This window comes from Cryptomeria japonica, chromosome 4, assembly GCF_030272615.1.
Source record: "Cryptomeria japonica chromosome 4, Sugi_1.0, whole genome shotgun sequence".
Classification (NCBI taxonomy): domain Eukaryota; kingdom Viridiplantae; phylum Streptophyta; class Pinopsida; order Cupressales; family Cupressaceae; genus Cryptomeria; species Cryptomeria japonica.
This window is the reverse complement of record NC_081408.1, coordinates 471,567,952-471,589,831: the sequence shown is the minus strand read 5'-3', so window position 1 is coordinate 471,589,831 and position 21,880 is coordinate 471,567,952. Positions and strand designations below refer to the sequence as shown.

Here is a 21,880-nt window from a genome sequence, read left to right as displayed (position 1 = left end):
GATATTACTACTAGAGATATTTACCACTATGACATATCCATAGATATCATGTCTCATGATATCCATCATAATGGTATGATCAATCAATATCGTAAGATCGTCACCTTACAATAATGATCAGATGTAAAAGTGTTCATCATTGAGAGATCGTCACCTCACAATGATGTCCACCGTGGCTCATCAAGCACATAAGTACTGAACCAATGTTGTCATGGAGTCACACACATGACATTAATCATGAACCATATCAGATTAATAAGATTGCATTTAATAAGAGTTTACACTTTAAACATCTTATAAAGAGAAAAAATACATTAGTACAATGAATAATACAAATAAATCAATGATGTCGAGACTCAATCTCAGCTAGGGCTCCATTCTTTACCATACCAAGCTTACCTCGAAAGTACTCAAACTTTATTCTAAAGGGAAGCTTGGTGAGAATGTCCATTAGTACTAATGTATCTTATTGAATAGCATACCTTTCCAATTGATATTCACATGCTTTAACCTTTCATGAAATACAAGGTTGAAGTCTGCTTCACTCTTGGTGTATTCCAAGCTCACCAAGTATCCATCTATCCAGGAATCTCATGACCTAGGAGCCAATATAAAGGCCTTCCAGCCTACATACATGAGATTCCATCTTTGATTGATCACCAGAGAAACCATCTCAACATAGTCCACTCCCTCTGAATCAATATGGTCAAGATCCTCGAATATCAATTGGAGCTTATTTTCTCAGTTGCTTCCTCTATTACGGAAGCATCCCCTGCTCACATTGACCCAATCATGGAAGATATCTGGCTCCTAGAGACTCTCATCATCTGGTATGATCTACATATGGCTGAAAGTGCTAGATCCAAGACCATTGGACCTACTGTCATAAACTCGATCTCTAGACCAGATAGGAATATGACCATCCTGAGATTAGAACAAAATTCCCTCGCAATCTCACTGGGAGAGCCCTCTTGTCTCAACTTTGCTACCTTCAGTGTTGTAGTGATCAAGAAGTATAATGGAGCATGATACAGGCTCAATACCCTACATCAACAAGGCATTCTATCACTGCAACCACCACACCAATTCCAAATCTCCCATTAGTAGAGTGATCAACACCTCCAACAATCATCATGACAACCCACATGACGCACAGATATGGCATTCAGTTGGAAGTTCACAAACACATGCATTGCACCTAGGACACGTGAGGCCTCCATCTATCTTGATTTCTTTATGACAAGTACAAATAGAGAGAGCGATTCACTATTCCAATGTTATAGCATGAATTAATAACTATATGAAAATTCATGAACATCATTCAAACATAAAAGAACTTATTTCTTTATTTGTCTGTTCCCATTGAGTTAGTCCTGTAGCTGAGTCTCATCTCCCCATCCACATATACAGCCCTGTCTCCTAGTTAACCCTTTGCCACATAGAAATTCATGAATATTATGAAATACTTATCTCTTTTAAGTCAAAATCTCTTTAAGTGTTGCATTTGAGTGCTTTTCAGGTCTGCACTAGACCCATCAAACCTTCACCATGTTATAAGCTGATACTTTTCGCCATCTTAAGAAATTCTCACTCCACCGCAGATATTGGTGACTTAATAGCTATTGGCCACAATGAAGCCTCTTTGCTGAAGATAGAGCAACTCAGTATCGCTGCTTTGGTGGGGTCCGTTTTCATCATTTTATGTCAGATTAAAATTGTTCAACCACCATTTGAAATCAGCACGGTCGGCACCAATTAGATTGATATTACTGCTTATCTGATTTAATGATGAGGCTAACCGATTGAATCGAAGAATGGATGAGGTAAAAACGATACAAAATTGATCAAATAACATGATCAATTTCAGACTTATGATCACATAAGATCGATTTCTCATCATAATCCTTTGAGATATTTAAATTTAATGTGTCTAAAATCATTGATCGTAGATCAGAGGTTGGAATGGTAGGTATTTCAAGGTCCAATTCGTTGTATGTTATTCGTTACTCCAGATCACTTTTCCTCAAATTCGTAAGTACTGCCAATAATCGATCATCAATTTGAAATGGTCATTTCGCCTCACGCATATCCGTTATTTTCAGAGTGAATTGAAGTTGCAGGGTGCTACGTCTTGAATACAATTGCTACATGAATTTGCCGAGACTCAAACTTTCACCTTAAGTCACCACCCTAGAGGTCAAAATTATAGAATCGATAACACATTCACTGTGTGACTTTGCCATCTTAGCTCCATTCAAAGATGTATTCGCTGTTCATTTTCATCACTAAGGTGATCGAACTTATTATTCCTATCGAATTCACTATGAGCTCGTTGTCTTCCTGATGATGCCGAGTGATGTTAGTGAATCCGCCTGTCACAACTGAAAAATCTCCTGGAAATCTGAGAATTACACACATTACAGTGTGACACCAATCAGAATCGTCCTCCCTCAAATAGAGTTCGATCAAGGTAGGTATATCCAGCTACGTATCGCCAAATACGATCAGAGGATTAAATTGCAGAAGTGAGAGCAATATCGGCCTTATTTTGATAAAATGAAATGATCAAATTGGAGTCTACAATCGATTAAGAAGGCCGATAACTCATCATGAGCACACAAAAATTTTCATTAAATGTATCGCACTTATACAACTCAATATCATTCAAAACCCGTCGCTATTGCATGTCGAGCCAAACAAATAAATCTGATCAGATACTCTACTATCTCAAATCTAATCGGATCTTCCTTAACCTCGCTCTGATACCATGTTAAAGTAGATTAGATTTCTTAGTAGATAGAAATAGAGGTATCTTTTAATTTGATTATATCATAAATATTGCTGAGTATTGAGAATGAGATCGATCTCAAAGGCTTGCACTAATAGATTGCTGTACTTGCCTTTCACCGATCTATCTTGGATTATATATATATGAGTGAGGAGACATATCGATGGATAGACATGTCTCTCCACTGATATGTCCATTCATTAATCATTGCAAACATAATACATACCGATTCATAATCGATAGTTTATAATCCATTAACAAACCGATTCCTAATCGGTATGTTAGAATGATGATAACACAAGCATCATTAAATCATACACATTATCGATTATAGTGAAGATCAATGAAAGTAGTTGATACACAATATCGACTGGGTTTAGGTCATGCACGATACTTAATGCAGATCGATTTAAACACAGATTTATACTTGGAAGAATAATAGTAATGATCGATGTGTGATCAGCCATTTGATCATTCAATCAAATTGATGCTTATTCATAAAATGATTATTTATTCCACATAAAATAAATCAATATAATGATTTATGATTTAATATCCATTTATAATTATGTAGGTATGTATATTAATATATGTAATAATAATAAACTCAATTATTATTATTATGTATATTGGTATACATATAACAAAATCATAAATCATTCTATTGATGTGATTATCATCCATGATTATGTTTATCTGACCGAAGCTATCATCATTAACAAAATTCAAAGCAATAAGCACCTAGGTTTGGCACACTTTTAAAAAATATGACTGTTACCTAGTCAGCTAAACACATTCTGTTTTTGCCTTAGAAGAAATTTTAACTTAAGCATGCCAAGTTGGCCCTTCAGGGGTTGATGGTTGCCTCTATTGTATGCCAAAATGCAAGTCCTTCCTTCAACCACCAAGCATCAAAGACAAGCTTTGAACATGTAGACAATTTGTTCAATTTGGCCTTTCGGTGGTCAGTGTTCTCCTTTACCACCTGCCAAATGATGATGAACAAAGTAAGCTACAGGGCTGATCACTGATTATTCTTAGCAAAATTTGCAGTGAGAAAAAATTGCATGGGGGTCGGGAGTCGACAATTCATCATACCACTTACCAAAGAGGACACTTCACAAACATTAACCTCAAAGTCCGATTAGTGCAGATTACCATTTCAAGGTTCAAGGTTCAAACCTTCAGCCTACCATATAACAATCATGAAATCTGCTAGTATTAAATGCCAAGTCCGAATGCTGAAGAGTAGGTACATTTTGGAGGTCAGGGGTCAGCCCTACCTCATAACTTCTGCAAATAGAACACTGGATACTGAACTCTTGAAGGCCAAAGCCTGATTCACTCTTTCAGTTTGACATCTATGACCATAATTTTAACAATCTCATAGTCACTTAAACAAAACAGCCTTTGACATCAACATATCAATGCTTCGACAATCTTTGACATCAATGACAACAATCTAACAAACAAAGACAACATCAACCTTTGACATCAATGACAACATTTCCAACAAGAACAACACCTTATATGAATGATGCAATGTTGAGGATGACTGTTAGTGGTTGGAAATGATGTAAACTAGTGACTGTATAACTTCTTCATGGTTAGGATTGACTGATTTTACTTCTCCAAAGGTGGTGCCCAGCAAGGGTTGACTGGAAATTTCATAAACAATTCAAATCCAACACTTTTTGATGTGCAATAACTCTCCGTCCTGAAAACCAGAATAGAAACCCTCAAATATGATGGTCAACACTGTAGCAGCAATATATAACCCTTCAAATGGTAATCTTCGACACTATAGTGGCACTGTAGCAGCAACATATAACCCTCCAAATATGATGATTTTTTCAACAAATTACTGTAGAAACACTGTAGCAGCTACATATAACCCTCCAAATGATCAAATCTTCAACAAATAACTATAGCAACACTGTATCAGCAACTTATAACCCTCCAAATGATGAAATCTTCAACAAATCAGTGTAGTGACACTATAGCAGCAACATGCAAACTTGAAATATCTTCGAATCTTTAACAAATTGGTGCATTTGTAATCCCTGGATGTAATCACCCAAAATGGGAAACAAAGGGTTTTTGTTCCTGATCCAATACGATGATTTTCGAGAGGGTTTTCGTACTCTAGAATTAAAAGTTGATAGCTTGAATGATTCTCAAATGAAGATAGACACCTCCTTGATATACCTTTCCAAATTGGGCCCTTGGATTCTAAATTCCCTTCCAAGTATTTAAAAATACTTTTACCTTTAATTTTAATTAATGAATTAATTAATTAATTTTTATTTTAAGTATTTAAATATACTTTAATTTTAATACTAGTATTTTCATTATAATAATATTATTAAGTTGCCTCAAAATTAGAGATTGTTGGGCCCAATTTAAATAATATTATTAATTATATTAATTCGAAAAAGGGGACATGACAAAAGGATTGCTGGCTGGAAGTTCAATGTAGTATGTCTTGTTATTCATGCTTTCATACTTTCTCCATTGTTATCTAGCACATTTACATTTTTCTGCAATTTTATTTGTTGTCCACAAGATTTCCATTTAAATCTGGATATTTATATTCAACATTGCATTCAAGAAGGGATGTTGGATCTCCAATTTTTCAAGACAGGTGAACATATAGCAGATGTTTAAACAAATCTACTTGTTGAGGTAAAGTTCAAAAGATTCAAAGGTGTGCTCAGGCTTTAAGGAAATGCCACCTTTAAGCGTCTCTTCCAAGGGGCTTAGCAAGTAAATGTGTCTCTTCCAAGGGGCTTAGCAAGTAAATGCCACCTTTTTGGAGGCCATTTTAATTGTGTTCAAAAGGGTGAATGTTAAGAGTAAATAAAATTGTCTCATCATTTCCATGAGTCACAATGTTATGGTATACCTTAATAACACATTTCAGCTATTTACATCATTTTAGGAACAGTTGGATATATGAGGGGTTATGACGCCACCTATATCACTCAATTCTGTCATGGCCCCTCCATAACACCCATATTTGCACCATCTCTAAATGAATTAAGGAACCTTATGCAGAGAAAATTGTCTTATTCTTAAGACTTCACAATTTTCTGTAAACCCAATCAGACCCAGATCAACAGTAAAAGAAGGAGCCCTCTCATTATTTACTAGAGCAGCGGTTTTGTTATTTAGAAGGTGGCGATCTTAACCTGAGCAAAGCAGCGATCCATATGTTAAATAATAATACACACAATAGTTTAATGATGACATTAATACGGGATATTAACCCATGTTCAGATTTGATAATCAGCAAAGTAATTAGTTAAGGCTAAAGACTTTCTATGAGGGGCGGGCTCTTTTGCAAGAAGAATATCCATTGGGAAATAACACAACCCTCCGAGGGGTATAACTATATATGCAGCATATCGGCGATTTCAAGGAGGCAGAAGGGAAGATAATCGAAGGAACAGATTATATTAATTTACTGGCAGATCATATTATTACTGGCAATCATCAATGGGACAGCAGATTAGTATGCTGTAACTTATTTATGAACTAAATGCTTATTTATAGTAATGTTATATGTGAAGTCTATTAGGCATTTGGGGCAAATATATGGCCTACAATATAAGCTGTTTCATTTAATCTTTATATATACATATAACAGAACTAATGTCAATCAGATTTAGATTTGTTAATAATAGCAAAATTAGATTTACATGACAGTTATGCTTAATTTTATATATATTCATAATACATGAAAGACTAGTATATTCATAGCCTAATCCTAAATCATTCTCTATTACCCCTCATGAGGATAGGTTGTTTTTGTTAGGGAAAGGCGATATTAATATCTGACAAGGTAGGTGAGCCCCAAGAGGTGGTATGGATGGGTGTTCTTGAAACCCTTGGGGAGATCAAGAGGTGGTATGGACGGGTGTTCCTGAAACCCTTGGGCTTATTTGTGGAGATTAATTTTCTAGCGCCCTAACATAGTGTTGTGACCATTTCACACATCGCCCCATTAGAATGGGGACCCCCTCTTTTGTTTTGGTTTTGGTTTCTCTTTGCTTGTTTTTCTCTCTGCTTTTACGATTTTGAGTGAGTGAGTGGTCTGCCTGGGCTGGCTGGATTAGGGCTAAACCTTGGAAGCTTGTTTTTTTTTTCAAGCTAAGTCTAGCCAAATTTTGGGGGATTGTTAGTCATCTGCCTAAGGATTTAAGATTGCTAGAATGAAACATGCCTTTCAGGAGAGTTAAATTGGTTAGGTCAGAGGCAGGATGAATAGGTCTCAGGTCAAGTCTAGATTGAAAGAAGGTCTTTCTTGGTAAGGTCCTGTTTGTTTCTGAGTCTGAGTCAGCTAAGCATAGTCAGTGAAGAAAGGGAGTTGATTTGGTTAAGTTAAAGGGAGAATGAAGTGAATCAAGGTAATATCTAGCTTGGAAACCTAATTTTCACTCCTCACCCTTCCAGAGGGTCCAAAGCGAAATTTTGAAAAGCTCTCATTTTCGCTTGATGAAAGACAGGATTTTGATGGGGATGCATGAAGGAAGGTCTTTGCTTACCTCTTAGGGAAATTTGGAGTTTAAAAGGTCAAGAATTAAGCTCAAAGCTTGATTTTCGCTCCTGACCCTTCCAAAGGGTCCAGAGCGAAAATCTTTGTAAACTGGATTTCCTTCACAATTTTGGCTAAGTTTTGACATGTTTGAAGATGAATTTATGTGTTCTTGCCTAGAGAGGGATTTGATCGATTTTGGAGAGCAAGATGATGCTTGAAAGAGGATTTTCGCTCCTAACCCTTCCAAAGGGTCCAGAGCGAATTTCATCCTAAATACAATTTCTTGCTTTGAGTCGACTTGCAATCCAGTTCCTGGCCTTGAAAAAGATCTAACCTTGCCTTGTGAAATGGTTTGAAACTTAAAGACTGAGCAATTTAGCTTGGAATGAAAATTTCGCTCCTGACCCTTCCAGAGGGTCCAGAGCGAAAATCTTATTTGAGCTTATTTGTCACTAATTTTGGCTAAATTGTGATGTGCAGGGTATCTTGGGGGAAAGATTGGACATCATTTGATACATTTGAAGATTTGGAAGCGTGCAAAATGAAGATTTTTGGACAAGGAATGTAATTTTCGCTCCTGACCCTTCCAGAGGGTCCTGAGCGAAATTTTGAATAGCTCTCATCTCGCAATGAAAAAGGTCAATTTTTGGGCATGAATGAAACAAGGACAACTCCCTTTTGCCTCTTGAAGAAGTTTCAACTTTGAAGAATGAAGGATTTTGCTTAAAACCTAATTGTCGCTCCTGACCCTTCCAGAGGGTCCAGGGCGAAAATCTTTATAGGAGACATTTATTGCCTTGTTTGATCAAATTGAGGAGCCTAAGGCATCATGAAAGGAAGAATGAGCAGGATGAAACCTTTAGATATGTTTGGAAGTCATGAAGAAATGAAGGATTTTGCCCAAAAGAGGGAATTCGCTCCTGACCCTTACAGAGGGTCCAGGGCGAAAATTTTCAAATCCTTCTATTTTTTGCAAAAATCTAGTCAAACTTGGCATGGATGAAGGAGGAGTAGTGTCTTTTTCCTGAGAGGTAAAATCAACTTGAAATGATGATTGAATTGAGCCTAAATTAAGGAATTTGCTCCTGACCCTTCCAGAGGGTCTAGGGTGAAAAACTTTATAGGAGGTATTTCTTGCTTGGTTTAGTTGAATTGAAGTGCCCAAAGCATGTTGAAAAGAGGAATGGACATGATCTTTCTTTGAGAAGTGTTCGATAGCATTGAGTGATGGAGATTTTAGCCAAGAAAGGCAATTTCGCTCCTGACCCTTCCAAAGGGTCCAGAGCGAAATTCCTTATAAACTCATTTTTAACCTTTCTTGGACATGAAATCCTATTCCTAGCATAGTGCAAGATGAAATCCCACTTAGCAAAGAAGTTTCAAGGTAGAAAATGAAAGATTTTGGTCAAAATGGTGAAAATCGCTCCTGACCCTTCCAAAGGGTCCAGAGCGAATTTTCTCAAAAACACCTTTTTTGCTATCAAATTTTGCTAAGTCAAGTCGGGGATAAGATGAAACACAGAAGGAATTGCCCCTGGAAGATGTTGAGGTTGGAAGAAATTATCAAAAGGTGGAGGAATTGAGCCTAATTGTGAATTTCGCTCCTGACCCTTCCAGAGGGCCCAGAGCGAAATTCCTAAAAACACCTTTTTCTTGCAAGGTCAAAACAATCTTTTTGGTTTTTATGGCTTGAATGAATATGAGGAAGTATGTTTTGTCCTTTGAAGATAATGGAGATGGTCAAGAGGAAGCAACCAAGCCTAGAAAAGGATTTTCGCTCCTGACCCTTCCAGAGGGTCCAAGGCAAAAATCCTAAAACCTATCTTTCCTTCCAAAGTCTAGGAAAAGCTAAGCTTAGGTGTGGGTGTGAAAAGACATTTGAATTGCCTTGAAGTGGAATTGGATTGCTAAGGATGCAAATTTTGATGCCAATTGGGAAAATCGCTCCTGACCCTTCCAGAGGGGCAGGGCGAAATTTCCAAATCTTCCTATTTTCCTTGCATTTCAAGATGATATTTTGGTTCTCAAGACTCAAAGGGGAGTAAGGCATGATGTTTTATGCCTTGGAAGTGATTCGAAGTTGGAAAGGCATGAAGGAATAGGCCTAAAACTCAAAATTCACTCCTGACCCTTCCAGAGGGTCCAGGGCGAAAAACCCTAAATCCACCTTTTTCTCCAAGTTTTGAGTGAGACTAAGCCTAGACCCCAGTGAAAGATGCCATTTGGAATGCCTTGGTGAGTTATAATAATGAGAATTTTGAGCTCAGGAGAGAATTTCGTTCCTGACCCTTCCAGAGGGTCCAAGGCGAAATTCCCCAAAATGCAATATTTCCTTCAAAGTTTTGATGAGCTAACCCAGTGATGGAGAGAAATAAACCTTGGAGATTGCCTTGGCAGAGGTCAACGATCAAATTAAGGTGAATTTTGACCTAATAAGCAAAAATCGCTCCTGACCCTTCCAGAGGGTCCAGGGCGAAATTCACATTTTCACCTAATTCTTGCATGAAAAATGATATAAATTCAGAATACAAGACTTGGAGTAGGCCAAAGCACGCATGAACTCACCTTCTAGGAGATTTTGGAGTCAAGAAATGAGAGATTCAAGACCAAATTGAAAAAATCGCTCCTAACCCTTCCAGAGGGTCTAGGGCGAAATCATTAGAAAACTTCATTAAACCTTGATCAAACCTTGATATTCCCCAATTTGCACTAAATTAGCCAAATTCAGGACATTTGGGAGGTTGAATTAAATTTGCATTAATTAAGGCATTGACAATTTAATTAATTAATTTTTAGGCCTTGGAATAATTAAAAAATCCACCTTGGAGGCATTAAAATTAATTTTAATTTAAAAAAATAAAAGGTAAGCGCTCAAAATCATTATTGTGCCTTTACAAACAAGTCGGCCACCTTTTGAAGGGATTTTTATTTATTTTTATCCCCTATTTGCCAAGTCGGCCTTGAAGGGATTAGGGTGAGCGCCCTATATAAAGGAGGAGTGTTGTTTCAAATTTCAAATCATTCATTCATTCCTTTTAAATGCGATTTTGAGGAGCAGATTGGAGGAGCGAAATCCAGCAGATTGGAGGCGAATTTCTTACTAAGTTGGAGGCTAAATTTCCAGATTTTGAAGTTGTTTGAAGGATAATTTCCAGATTTTGAAAAGCTAGTGGAGGGTGAAGCTCTTTTGAAGGTTAATTAAGACAGTTCATCCAAGAAGGCCAGCAATTCAATCCTTATCCAGCAAAGTCTGATCTTCTTTCTTCATTTTTCCAAGGTTGATAATTAAGCTTTCAAAGGAGGTATGAAGAATTAAATTTTTGAAGTTTTTATTCAAGACTTGTTTTGATCTCCTTTGAAAATCTAAGTCTTGAAAATCTAAGTCCTGTGCAATCTGATTTTCATTCATAATTTGAAAATTCATAATTCTTGAGTTATCATGTCATTTTCAAATTAATGTTTTGAACTATTCCCTTGAAAGGTCTTAAGTTCCATGCTTTAAGGTATGATGCTCAAAGACTAACTTTAATCTTTTGTGTAGGCATCAAATGACGACCCCCAAAGTCGGAGGATCTACTAGTCGGCAGGCTCTCATCAAAGAAGATCAGAGAAGCGACGAATTGGAGACCAGGATCGTGTCCAAGTGGAGTAATATTGGAGACACCAACTTAGGAAACTTCAATGTGAAGAAGTTTCGAGAGGTCCCCTACATTGGCAAGCCATCACCTGTTGCAAGGAGGATAATCGAGAGTGGCATCATCAAGGCGGCAGGTTTCCCTCCCGCAGTCAAGTGTCATGAGCTGATGATCGAGTGTGCCCACCACTATGACTCACAATCAAGGACGATTGTAACCAAAGACGGGAACATCCTAGCCTACCTTTCAGAGGAAGCTATAGGCGAAGCTCTTCATCTTCCGGACCATAAAGACATGATTTACAAAAGCTTAGAAGGAGAAAGGTCGATTTATGAAGATGATCCTGAGTCTTGTTTGAACTTCATTAATAAGAATTGGTTGCTCAAAAGTCGGCCTCGTCTGAACAAGATTCCCAATACACCACATAGGATTGACTTTCAGGAGGAATACAGAGACTTGATAACTCTGCTCAATCGAGTTACAGGTGCTTCTCAAACCTCCTTCTTCGAAAAGTGGATGTTCTTCTTCATACAAGTGATAGTTCAAGGAAAAGGAATGCTTCATTGGGCCAGAATCATTAGCAATTGTCTGGACGTACAGTTAAGAAGGCTAAGACCCACCAAATCATTCCACATGAGCTCATATGTTATATATGCCTTGATCAGGAGTTTCGAATATGCAAGGCTACCTCACAGAGGAGTGACTGGAAGAGGACCCAGAGAAATAAGGGCATGTGATTCTTATGTTCATCTGCATCATCCGCCTAGAAGTGACTACAAGTTAGTCAATGACACCTTCACAATGAACATTACTAGGATATTGCAAGGAGGAATCCACAATCGACTGTCTCTAGATGCACAAGAGCTTGTGAAGAAGTTTGGCGCATGGTTCATCTAGTTTCAAAAGTTCACATACTCAGAGTTCATGGGTGTCCTTCACCACCTTACATGTTGCCAAGATATCCAACAGACAGGATAGTACTACTTGAGGTGACTAGACAGTTGGCAGCTTATGCGAAGGCATCCAGACACAAGCATGGAAATGGGATTCCCGTGCCCATCATACTAGGGACCTCAGTTGAGGTGTCTCCTAATACTCAAGCCACGGAAGATGCAGAGAAGGAATTATCTTTATACTCATTCACATCCTTTGCTTCGCGAGAAAAATTTGACCCTCATGGTTATATGGAGGAGACAGTCAGTAGAAAGTACAAGCATGAGTTTCAGGGGGAGGACTTTTGGATGAATCTCCCAGGTGATTTAGAGGTTAAAAGAAAGATGCATTACAGGCTACCCTTAGATCTCATCAGGAAATGCAAAGTTTATAGAGTAGCCGATCAAGCCTAGGATAATGGTAGATACCTCCAGTTGTCCTATGAGAAAGAGGACAAAGAAGTGAAGATAGATTGGAATGAACCCGAGGTTTTAGACTTGAGGGCTTTGATGGCTCCCATTTTATCCTGCACTCGCAGATGGGTGGATGTACAACATCAAAAGTTGAAGGAGCAAAATGTATCAATGACATTTACTTTGGAGGCAAGGCCAGAAGAAGGAGAAGCGAGTGTGAGTGAGAATACTTCTCATTTCAAAGGCTCAAAGAGGAAAGAAGGACCTGAGAAGAAAGAACCTTCCAAGAAGAAGCAGAAAACAAACCCTGATCACCCACCCAGCACATCTTCCAGGCATGAAAAGGAGGCGAGTCAAGGGAAAGATCAGAGGCAGATAGTATATGAAGTTGATGAGTCTATGGAATCCATGGTACAGAATGATAAGCAAGAGAAAGGACAGACACCTCAACATTCATCAAGTCAATCTCCCCAAGTTGATGCTAATGAGCAACACGAAGAAAAGAACGATGATGAAGCAACATCTCCTTTTTGGGAAGACAGGCCACTACCTAAAGAAATACAAGTGAGGGAAACAAGATCTGCCATTCCTGATTGGTTGAAAGAGAGACTGAAAAGGGTAGTTGTGGTTGAAGAGGAAGAAGATGTGTTTGACTTGGAAAGCCTTATAGGAAATTCTCATGAGGTAATGGAGAAGAAGAAGGCCACAAAGATGTCTAAGGTAATTAGAGATGAGACAGGATCCAGGAAAGTACAGGTAGCTACACCAGTGGTGGACAAATATGAGGATGAAATTCTTGCATAAGAGTATGACTTAGAAACATTTGAGCTTGGTCCACTTACCTCTGAGCAAGCTATGGAAGAAGCAACTGATTCATTTGAAGCACTTAAGGACAAACTTAAAGAAGAAATGGAAAAGAATAAGAAGCTTGAAAGGGAGGTCAGTGCTTGGAGGAACTATATTTGTCACCTTAATCAGCCCTTGAGACGTCAGGATCCAGCAGTATCTCCTTTACAAGCACTCCCTCTTGAATCAGTAGGCGAGGCAGAAAGGGTCAAGAGCTTGGTTCAGCTTATGAGCTCTTGGATTGATAAATCCCACACGGTAGCCGTTGAATTTGCAACAAGAATGATGAAGACAGTTCATCGAGCTATCCAGGTCAGGATCCAGCAGTATCTCCTTTACAAGCACTCCCTCTTGAATCAGTAGGCGAGGCAGAAAGGGTCAAGAGCTTGGTTCAGCTTATGAGCTCTTGGATTGATAAATCCCACACGGTAGCCGTTGAATTTGCAACAAGAATGATGAAGACAGTTCATCGAGCTATCCAGGTCCTTGAGATTATCCATAATCTAATGATAACTGTAGCTGCATTCACTCACACTAGAGATGTTATCATTCCTGTCTTACAAGTGATAAGACAAACACCAAGACGGATTCTGGCACAAGAAAAGATAATGGATGGAGGAACCCATAACCTCCTACAGTGGTCAGCTCTGCTCCAGATGAAAGAGGTCCTTTTTGAAGACATCAACACCAGATGCAGTCGAGTTGAAGGTATCATTCATCCAATTCAAGATAAGGTGTTTGAGGTATTGTGTACCATTCTTGATAGGCGGATCGAGATTGAGACAGATGTGGACATCCAAGAGTTGGAGGAGAGCATCAAGGTCATCTTTTGCAAAGAGGAGAACATCATCACAGATAAGCAACAAGATCAGATGTACACTACTATGTTCTTGATTGAGAAGACCAAAGAACTTGAACCTGGATGGGAGACAGCTCTTTTCACTGCTTTTGATCAAGTCCTTCACTTGGAAGAACAAATGAAGAATCTTCCTGAGATTCCCATTGCTGAGATTGAGGGAATTGTGTCCAGATTCATTGAATATGCTAAGAAAGAGCATAGGAAAGGGAACAACATTCTAGATGAAAAGTTGTTATAAGATGATGTGGCAGCTTAATTCCTATTGGTCTATGTCTCCTTGGTTTTTGTGCCAATTCTTTATTGGCTATGGATTAGTAATGTTTATCTAAATGGGGACTTTTTTGTAACAAACCCTAATTAGGGTTTAGGTGTCAAAATCTCAGCCGTTGATCTTCTTTTGATCTGGGCCACTCATTGTATTTGAGGATGCTATATATACCCTCTCTCATTTCATTTCAAGGTAAGAGTTAGAAGAAGTTAGAGAAAGAGAGAGAGCTTAGAGAGAAGAAAGTTATTGTGTAGTAAGATTGAGTAGTGAAGAAAGAATTTTGAACAATTGTTGTCCATTTGGCTTTGAGATCAATAAAATATTGAAGTTATGGTGTTTTATTGCAATACTGGTGGCTATCTTCATGATTGTTTATCTTCTTGAATCACTCTCAGTTGAAATAGAACTTAAGTTTAAGTTTGAAAGACTAAGTGTTGTGCTTGATCTTTGGTAAGATTCACATTCCAAACCACTAGCTTCTTACTGATTGTAAGGACGCCTTGTGTGGTCAACTGGAAACCTTGAGATTGATTAAGAATTCAATCATTCTTGGAAGTATTGATATGTATCTCTATGATAGTATCTATATCCTTGATGATTTGAAAAACTATTGAATCCCCTTAGAAGATCGCATCAATTCCAGTAGAGTTGTAATTTCTTGGCGAAACTGAAATTGGTAGAATCTTATCAAGTCTAGTCTTCATTGAGTCATTCTTAGGAATAGTTTAAGTATCTCTTCCTTGAAACCCTTACCTTTTGACATTTTTTGAAAATTTGTTAATGTTAGGAAAATCCTGTTCCTGTAGTTGAAAAGAGAGCAATACGAACAAGCTTTCTCTGAAAGTACGTAAGGCCCCTTGAAGAAACAGCATACACAACGACCACTGGTGCTTATCCACATGTAGAGATTCTACAGCGAAGAACCTTGAAGTCATCCCGATTGATCCTTTTCGCGACATCTTCAGCATTCGGAGGCTTTATTCAAGAGAGGATAAAGTACCTTTTAGGTAGTTTATTCTGTGTTTGGTCGTGTACAAAATACACATCAACACATAGTAATTCCCCATCCTCCATTAGGGTTGATGATTAGGAAAGAAGTAAGGATTGGGGCTTAAATATAGTAACTATCAATTGTATTATGAAGACTAATTGCTCTTTAGTTTTAATAATTTGATTTAAGGCATAATAAAGATAATGATGTATGTTTAACTGGCAGACCCTAGTAGGGGACATTACAAATTCACATTCAATTTCATTCTTACTTTTTAGATGACACTTGTATTTAGTTACCCTAAAAGGCACTCTCCATATGGGAGCTTTCTTGTATTGATCTATTGCTTCATGGAATTATTTTTCTGCCAATTATGGGACTTAATACTTAATTCTCACATGAGATGAACAAATAATAATTGAGGACTTCAGGAGAATTTTGCATGATTCCGGAGTAGCCAGCTACCTAAAACTCGAGATATGATAGCAGCTGATAACTGTATGTGACTGGATAACTTTTTGAGGCCAGCAACTCAATGCAAACAAACTAATTTCAGTAAAAAGATCCAAACTATATTTTACAGACGTCAGTCTCTTGGCTGAAACATTGACAGAAATAAAAATGATAAAAAAGGATGCAGGCGCAGACTACCTTACCTTGCGGAGTAGCTTCAGTGAGCTCACTGAAACTCAACATTGAGTCCTTCCCATTGCTGCAGTTTCAAATGAACTGTCTGCATTTTGAAGACAAAGTCACAGATGTAGTCAAGTAAAATACGCCCTTGCTGCATGTTGACTGAAATGTGGCTTTCAACCACATGAAAAGCAATGTAAATTTCATTCGATGAGTTAATCATGACTAAACCCTACTGAAAAGGAAATTGTGTGGGTAGGAAGAATTACATTGAGAATTGGTTAAACCTGTGTCTAGTGATCAAATTGTGACTAATCTGCAAAAAATGGGTCAAACTTGTGGAACAACTTATTGAAAAAATTCAATTTTATGTTGAGAAGAATTGGGATCATTGGCGATTTTGGATCTATGCTTCTTTTGACTTTCTTCTGTTATAACTGCTTACAGTGCTTTCCAAACAAGCTGTAAAAGAACACACCAGACCCTATGCATGCTATCAGATTTCATCTTGTTGAGTATTTTTGGTGCAAGCTACAGTGCCAATTTTGGACACCATTGCAATCCTCTAAAGTTGTAGCAATAGCTGCATTTGAGAGAAGCAGGACAATTTAAATAGTTCTCCCCGAAGGGCAGATGATACTCAAAAGGACATTACAGTATTGAATCCTATAACTTTCTTGTGAGGCTGTTGCAAGCAGGCCCTCTAAGGATATGTTGTATTACTTCAAACTTAAGCAGAGATTTTCCATTAATATTTTGATGGTATGTTTCAATGAATATCTTGCACTTCCTGCACGAATCTCATGTAATAGGAGAGAGGAGGGTGTTTCTAGGTTGTCCTTACAATAATATCATAATAGGCTGACTTGATGTTGTATTTGGACTAGAATTGAACTTTTAGATCTTAAATTTCAGTATATATTTTTGTTTATCTGCAGAAGACATAAAACAGATTTAGTAATTGAATTTGGAAACTAGTGCATTGCAATATCCAAAGAATTTTACATGTCTGTGTTTATCACGTCTACGATCAACCCAAATTCTATTCCAATGCTTGCTGATAGGAATATGCAGGTTCTAATCAATCTTATGTTGTCTTGAAGAATGTTGATGTTTATTATTTTCATTATTCTTTATTGCTTAAATAAGCTCTGTATGCAGGTCATGTTTTACTCCCTTGCTGTCATTACATATGGTACTGCAGTGCCATCAGGACAATTCGTACCAGGGATAATGATAGGATCCACATATGGACGTCTCGTAGGGATGTTTGTTGTCAATTTTTACAGAAAACTCAATGTCGATGAAGGAACGTAAGTTTCTGTTCAATTATCTTTCTTTTTATCTGAGAAAAATTATCATCATTTATGTGAAACTGTTTCAAAGACACTGCTTGATCTATATCTACTGTAATGCTTATTGGTTTTTATTTCAGCAGAGATGATTTAAATTTAGACCTTACCTATATGATATAAAATATACAAATAGAAAGCCAAGTAGAGCATGGAAAAAATATGGCCTCTGTATTCTTGCATCGATTTGAAGAAATTTAGCATTGTTTCATAAATTAAAATTAGTGGACTATAAAATTAAATAGATGCCATAAAATATGATGGTTTGAATTTCTCTATGTTTACCAGTTATGATTTCAAACATGTTAATGTATTCAGATAGCTTCTTTCCAGGTATGCATTACTTGGAGCTGCATCTTTTCTCGGAGGTTCCATGAGAATGACTGTATCTCTTTGTGTCATTATGGTTGAGATTACAAACAACCTTAAGCTTTTACCCTTGATCATGCTAGTTCTTCTTATATCTAAGGTCTGTTTTCATTGTCAACACAATGATATTTGAGCAGATAGCTTTCATGTATTATCCAGTCAAACTACAAGGATTGATATATTTGTTAGCACAGGCTGTTGGTGATGTTTTTAATGAGGGATTTTATGAAGAGCAAGCTCGTCTGAGAGGTATTCCACTCCTTGAATCAAGACCTAAACCATACATGCGCAAAATGACTGCAAAAGAAGTGTGCGGAAACCAAAAGGTCTTGCATGTTGCTTTATGTTATTCGGTTAGTAATAAGAACACAATACCACAGCATGAAGATTGATCAACTGTTCCTTTTGAAGGTTCAATTCTTCCCACGTGTTGTTAAAGTTGCAGATGTAGTGGCAATGCTACAAAGCAATAATCACAATGGACTTCCTGTAAGTTTTTTTTATCAGAGTTTTTCTTTTTCCTAAATGTTTTGGTTCTTATGTAGGATTGCCTTGAGTTTATTTTGTGATATATCATCTGTTATATATCTAGGTGATTGATCGTCGACAAAATGGGGAAACAGCTGTCCTTGGACTCATCCTGCGAAGGTATGAGATGTTCTTATATGCAGTACGTTTTGCTCTCTTAAAAATGAAAATCGCATATCATCATTTATATGTTGTCATTTTATATAGACTGAACTACTATTTTCTAAGCCTTTAATTTTATCCTGTTGATATTACTATTCTATAAGGCAGTCACTTGTTGGTGCTTCTACAATCCAAGGCAGATTTCCAGCATATTCCTGTCCCCAGTGGCATAAGGGGATCCCTTCAAACCAGGTCTCTTTTTGTTCTGTCGTGGCTTTTTAGTAGATTTTGTTGTATATTTCATTGAAGTTGTTTCTCAGAAAATTTTCAATTTGACATTTAGAACCTATAACATGCAGACATAGTGTAACTGATTTTGCAAAACCTGCATCAAGTAAAGGTTTGAGGATTGAGGATATTCATCTTACCCGAGATGAAATGGAAATGTATATAGATCTTGAACCATTTGTAAATCCCTCACCTTATATTGTACCAGAAGACATGTCTTTGACCAAGGTAAAAGTTTTCCACACTTCATACATGTTTCTCAGTGTTTGAAAGTCAATATTTTTCATATTTTGCTTAGGGCTAGGAATTGTAGGAAATGTATAGCAAATGAACTTCTGAGGTAGATTATATGTTTGAAAGTGTGTAAGTTGTAACATATGTTTTTATGCCATTAGGTATACAATCTGTTTCGACAGCTTGGATTAAGGCACATCTTTGTTGTTCCTCGTCCGTCTCGGGTTATTGGTGTCATAACTCGAAAAGACTTGTTGTTAGAGGTATGACACAAGTCTTATTTTGCTTGCTGTACTACTTTGTAGTTAAATTCTAGAATTCGGGAAAGCAATATTTTATGCTTCTCGCAAGCTCTGTTTTCATAGTCGGACAATTTGTTTGTATGCATTAACCGTTTTCCTTTGGTAAGCGCAGGAAAATGAAGATAATGATGCTACGGAGCTCTCTGCAGTTAGTGTAAGGTCTCGACTCTTTGATGCTGCCAGACCTCTATAATATTTGACAAATGTATTTTAACATCCAGATCCTAGAAAAAGACTAATCGTGATGGCAATTTTTTTGGAGGGGTTTGGGTAAGTTTTGGGTACGCCTGTTTAATAAACATATGAAATCATAAATATATACATATTTAATACCTAAAACTTTAATGTATTATATTAAATTTATAATTTTATTAACTATTATCTTAATACCATATTAATATAAAGTTATTTGATATTATTTAGTTTATAATTCGTCAACTCGTGCCATTCTTTCAAATCACACTTATGCTAGTCTAACTAAAAAGGAAAAGGAAACCTGAAATACTCACTATATGAACAAAGAGATTAGTCCATTATGCATCTAAAAATTACCTGAATTCCCACACCTTGGGAATTCAAATGGTTCAACTGGCATAAAATACATTTCCAGCAAGTTAGCTATCAATAATGCTGGCCGTACCATTCCCAGGAGGGCCTGTGAAGCCAAATAAATAAATTAGAGGGTTTAAGGATCAGAATTTGTTTGAGAATTCATTGTTGAGAGATAATAAAGACAGATCAGGGGTTCACTCAGAGAATTCATAGGATTCTTGGACTACATCATTATTTCAATGGGGAAAGTGGTCAATTCTGGAGACTTTTCCTGGCAAGAATCAAAATATAGCACCTGATCTACTATTTCTTCATTCAATTGTTTTTGGTAATTATATTCTAGTAGAATAAAACACTCAGGAGCGATTTATAGCACTTGGAGGCTCCCGTATGATCCAGTGCATCACTCCCGACGTTAAAATAAGCTCATCCAGGCTAGCGTGGGATACCTGGTAGGGCAATTTTGGCTCTGGTCGTCTTAAAAGGTTATTTATTTGAATTTGTAATTTTCTGGTAATAAAATCAGAATTCTGAGTTTCCAGATCAGTCTATTGTTCTTTTATGTATTGCATTCAATTTGTAATTCCTCATTGGCAAAATCAAGCAAAACCCCCAAAAAACTGAAAGACACAAAAAATTCACCTAAACACCAAAAAGCAAATTCGCTGGTCAAAGATTTGAGAGCAAACCAAAACCATCAGATTGGCCTGAATTCCTAGTTGGCATATTTCATCAAATTACAAATTATTTCTCCAGTTACAACCGACGCATCCCAATACACCTTCCAATTGTGTTAGAGACACAAAGTATACATAGGATTGCAAGGTAAATGGCACCTTAATTGTAAAATGTATTGATGGTTACTGTAATTTGGCAAGCGAAGTCTTGGTCTCTTTGCTATATAAATTCTTGTTAATGACAATTTTGTATACTACCCTGGTTCTGAATACCATGTAGTGTTGATGCCCTTATGGTGGGTTACAGTCCTCAAGCATGGAGAATTCTATTGGAGGATAAGATGATGGGAAGCTTTCCATCCATTGCATTATACTATCTGATCTTAAGAATGGATGATGGTTTGTGATTGTGGCACCGATGGGAAACAAGGTTAGGAGTAGATCCATATACCAGTGATAAGTATGGTAAAAAATGGATTTCTTGATTTGGACATATGATGTTGAATTCAGACACATTTATCATGAATTATGCATGCAAATACCCACGGATTGAAGATTTATGCTTTTAGATTTTTCTTTTATGTGAAACATAGTTGTGTGTGGTAAACATAGTCATTGACATCAGAGGAGCTCAGAAACTTAGGAAAGAAATCAACGAGAGCAGTCTATTTGATCTTCCAAGCTTCAATAGGTAGATGCAATATGGTTTTTGTTTTTGTTTATTAATTCTGATCCGCAAGCGTTTACTTCATGACATTGTGCATTATTTTTAATTGAGCCAATTTGTACATGGCTTAATCTACTTCTCACATACAATTCATTTTTTGCATAATGTTCGTCTTCTCAGACACAAAAAGGTGTTTCTTTTTGTGATGTTGAATGACATTATGTTTCCTTGTCGGTGGTTGGCAGGTATGAAGGGCATGAGAGTGATTTCTCCAAAAGGCTCGAGTTGGATCGCCCATTGTTGAATGATCTTTTGACACATGACTAACAGCATCTTGGCATCCTATCCAAGACCCCTTTTCTTTACTAGTTCTATATGTAGTTTAGTCTAATTTTTTTTTCATTCTTCATAAATCTGTCATCGGATTGTGCACATGAATTCTGTGCACTTATGAAGTTCCCGGAGTGCCCTTGTCCTAAGGGGAAAGAGAAATTTTTCATGTAACTTTTAGAGAAAGCAAAGGTTTGTCACCAACATTCTTGATGTAAATCAAAATCAAGGAGCGTTGAGCTTCACCAGTAAAGAAAACAAAATTTCCCTCTATCATAGTAGTAGAAAACGAGAAGCTGATTGGATTAATTGAACGAGAAGCTGATTGGATTAATTGAACAGTTAGATTATGATAATTCATTGTTGATCATTGTGACGGGCCAAAGCACTGTTCCTTTATTTTCAGTACAAGTTCACTGCTTTATCGCTTTTTCCTTAAAAAGATTGTTTTTGATCTGTGCATATCCATGCAGTCACGGGAAGACATTCTTTTTATTTTTAATCATTTTGATATAAGATTTGGTCTCCAGTATGGGGTCACTGTAACTAATGTTCTTTGTGATATGTTCAATT

The 21,880-nt window shown here is 37.1% G+C and overlaps 1 protein-coding gene across 1 annotated transcript in view; it reads left to right on the top strand.

Moving 5' to 3' along the window:
* LOC131066709 (chloride channel protein CLC-d) overlaps nucleotides 1-21,580 on the top strand; it is a 160,665-nt gene extending 139,085 nt beyond the window's left edge. Inside the window, exons 15-24 of the mRNA XM_058001543.2 lie at nucleotides 17,068-17,219; nucleotides 17,592-17,727; nucleotides 17,822-17,953; nucleotides 18,039-18,116; nucleotides 18,220-18,275; nucleotides 18,426-18,509; nucleotides 18,617-18,773; nucleotides 18,941-19,042; nucleotides 19,194-19,240; nucleotides 21,223-21,580. Coding sequence (XP_057857526.2) covers nucleotides 17,068-17,219; nucleotides 17,592-17,727; nucleotides 17,822-17,953; nucleotides 18,039-18,116; nucleotides 18,220-18,275; nucleotides 18,426-18,509; nucleotides 18,617-18,773; nucleotides 18,941-19,042; nucleotides 19,194-19,240; nucleotides 21,223-21,304 — 1,026 coding nt within the window. The 3' untranslated portion in view covers nucleotides 21,305-21,580. The remainder of the gene's footprint in view (nucleotides 1-17,067; nucleotides 17,220-17,591; nucleotides 17,728-17,821; nucleotides 17,954-18,038; nucleotides 18,117-18,219; nucleotides 18,276-18,425; nucleotides 18,510-18,616; nucleotides 18,774-18,940; nucleotides 19,043-19,193; nucleotides 19,241-21,222) is intronic.
* Nucleotides 21,581-21,880: the final 300 nt, after the last annotated feature.